The sequence below is a fragment of the Gossypium hirsutum genome, chromosome A09, assembly GCF_007990345.1.
Source record: "Gossypium hirsutum isolate 1008001.06 chromosome A09, Gossypium_hirsutum_v2.1, whole genome shotgun sequence".
Taxonomy (NCBI): Eukaryota; Viridiplantae; Streptophyta; class Magnoliopsida; order Malvales; family Malvaceae; genus Gossypium; species Gossypium hirsutum.
Genome location: NC_053432.1, coordinates 68,291,168 through 68,293,932, shown reverse-complemented (window position 1 = coordinate 68,293,932; position 2,765 = coordinate 68,291,168). Strand labels below are relative to the sequence as shown.

The 2,765-nt window shown below is 36.2% G+C and overlaps 1 protein-coding gene across 1 annotated transcript; it reads right to left on the bottom strand.

The window, feature by feature from the left end:
* Positions 1-1,095: 1,095 nt before the first annotated feature.
* LOC107890304 (heat stress transcription factor B-4b-like) lies at positions 1,096-2,011 on the bottom strand. Its single transcript, NM_001326768.1, is given in 2 exon segments — positions 1,096-1,635; positions 1,775-2,011. Coding segments are annotated over 2 exon segments (777 nt in total).
* Between the last annotated feature and the right edge of the window lie 754 nt (positions 2,012-2,765).

The following is a 2,765-nucleotide window of genomic DNA, read 5'->3' as shown; positions in this document are numbered from 1 at the left end:
GGGGGGCAGACGAGGCTGAGCGGCGCTCCCTAGGCATGCTGCGCCTAGGGTTTTCTGCTGCAAACATTTGTTTTTTTTATTTGGGCTAGGGTTTCTGCTATTGGGCTAGGTAGTGGGTTGAATTTTGGGTTTGTTATTTTGTAATTGGACTGTTGTTTATTGTTTTAATATTCGGGCCTGGGCATAAAATTGGGCCTTACAATTTGCATTCCATAAGTGACAATGGTCATAAGCGTCTATAGATAGACATATTACAATTTCATTTGAAGAATATGGCATCCAAATAAATTGCAAATGATTTATTAAAAAAATTTAAAGTATTAGAAGAGTGCATATGCATCAAATGCATGAATACTTGAATCAAATTATAAAATCATTTACCTTATCATTTTCTAATCGATCTAGTTGTAGTCTAATGCTTGCAAGGTCAGATGGAATACCAGTATGATCCTTACGGTTGTTCCATCTGCTAAAGTCATATAAAATACAAATAATTATATGAACAATATAATCTGGTCCAATATGAATTAATTAGCCAACGTTATTACCAGCTAGCAAGAGGGTATAGCCTTTCGTGGTGAAAGAAATGGCAATCGATTGGAGTAACACTAAACATCAGGGCTCTTTGGAAATGTAGCACGACAGAGTTCTCTATACACGCAGAACCCCAACTATAAGTTCCAGCCAACTCAAAATCTCTAAGTAATGGAAGATACATTAAATGTTCCAGACTTCCAGATCAATCGGGCATTAGCATTCCTTTAATCAGACATAGAATACAAATGTTGAGGAAAAAAATCCATAATTTATTTTATTTCTGAGGTTTCTATTATTGAAAAATGTTTTTTTTATTAATTTTTAAAAAAATAGAAAATGAAACTGTTTTTCGAAAATATCAGTGAGAAAGTATGGAAAGTGAATTAACTTGGGTGAAGTTCACCATTTCTTTCAAGCCTAGTACTGCAAATTAGATCAACCATCAAATTCTAGGTAAGCTAAGCTAAGGAAGATTAATGATGATTATCAAATATGTCTAAATCAACTAAAAAAGCTAATCAGTGGAGGCACAGCCAGCATTTCAATTCTCGCCGAATATTAATGTTTTAAGGGCGCAAACCGTTCGTTGTCAATGAGAGGGACTCCGAAAAGCTTCACATTACTGTTATTTGGCACAGTCAGTGATGATGAGTTGCCCAAAACGCTGGTTTCAGCAGTTTCAGTGCCAGAAACATGGCTTGAAGGACCCAATTGTATGATGTTGGATCCTACTGTATTGGCCTTTTGTTGATAAGGCACTGGTTTCACATGATTTTGGATGAAATAAATAATGTCATTGTAAAGGGTCTTCATGTGAGTGAGTTCAGATACTAGCATGTAGTTCTTTCTTCGTAGTCTCTGATTATCTTGGGTAAGTGCTGTTAGAATGTGGGTACTGCTGCCTCTCGGAGATGGCGATGGAGACTCCATCCAACCATAGCTGTCTTCTGGTTTCAGAAACAACTGTTGAGGATGTTGTTGGTCGTGGTGGTTTCGATGGGTTTTTCTTCTATGGATCTCTGACAGCAAGTGCTTTGCTCCTTTCCTGAAATTCTCATTTGCAAACTCCCATCTGTCTGCCACTACTTTCTTAAATCCCTGTAAACATATGTTTAAAGATGTTGAGAAAAGATGGATGAGCACTGAAAACACCAGATTATTTAAGCAATCAAAGCTTGAAAAACCATTTCAAAGCAAGTGGAGAGAGAGAGAGAGAGAGAGAGAGAGAGAGAGAGACATAGGTATTAAGCTGCCTGACAAAGCTGGAGAAATTGTTGTGCTTGAAATAGTTAGGGAGAAGATTCTTGGCGAACTCAGTGATTCTCCACACCACGAAGGAGGTTTCATTTTCACCCCAAGACACAATGTGGTCAGTGAGAGGGTCATCAACAAGCTGGTATGTCTTTGTTAGAAATGGTGCCGGAACTGGGTTTTGGGGTTCCACACTCAACACCAACTCTTCACTCCTTTCCATTAGTTCACACTCACACCTAATGGCAGTAAATGATGAGCAAGTTTTAGTTAATTTCTAACCAAGGGGGGGGGGGTTTAAAGCAGTTTCCCCCACTGCTTCTCTCTCTCATTATCACTCTCTAACTTTATGAAACAGAAACATATGACTTTGTCAATAAAATACAAATAACCTTGCTATCCTTTTTGCCTCTCACTGCTATATTACCATTTTAAATTTATTATACATCATCATCTGAGTATTCAAATTCCTGAAATTTATAACTTTAAGGAGCATATGACAATGTCAGCCAAATTTTTTGAGAATTTCAAGATTTACTATAATATGATCCATTAAGACCATTGATCATCCAAATTGTGGTGGTGAATGGAGTGATGCTTCTGGAACATTTTCTTTGATTAGGCCACTCCCAATTTCTTATTTTAGTATTCACTCACCTTTTTTTTTTCAAAATAATTAATTTTTTTAGCTCTTAAAGGTACTTTGTTTGACAAACTTACTACTGATTTTGTTGGAAACTAAAACTGATTATATATATTGGTGAGAGGAATTCCATTTTTTTATAGAAGTTTTCAAAGAGATGATAATTTTTCAATAGATAATTTTTTTTTTAAGAGTCTAAGGCGGTGAGTTTGACAGAACGAAAGCACTTCATCGTATCAAACTAAACAAGATGTATGATCGTTTATTAAGAAGATGAGAGTATCACCGCTCAATAGATTTTGAACCTTAATCTATATATAGCTCAATAATGGAG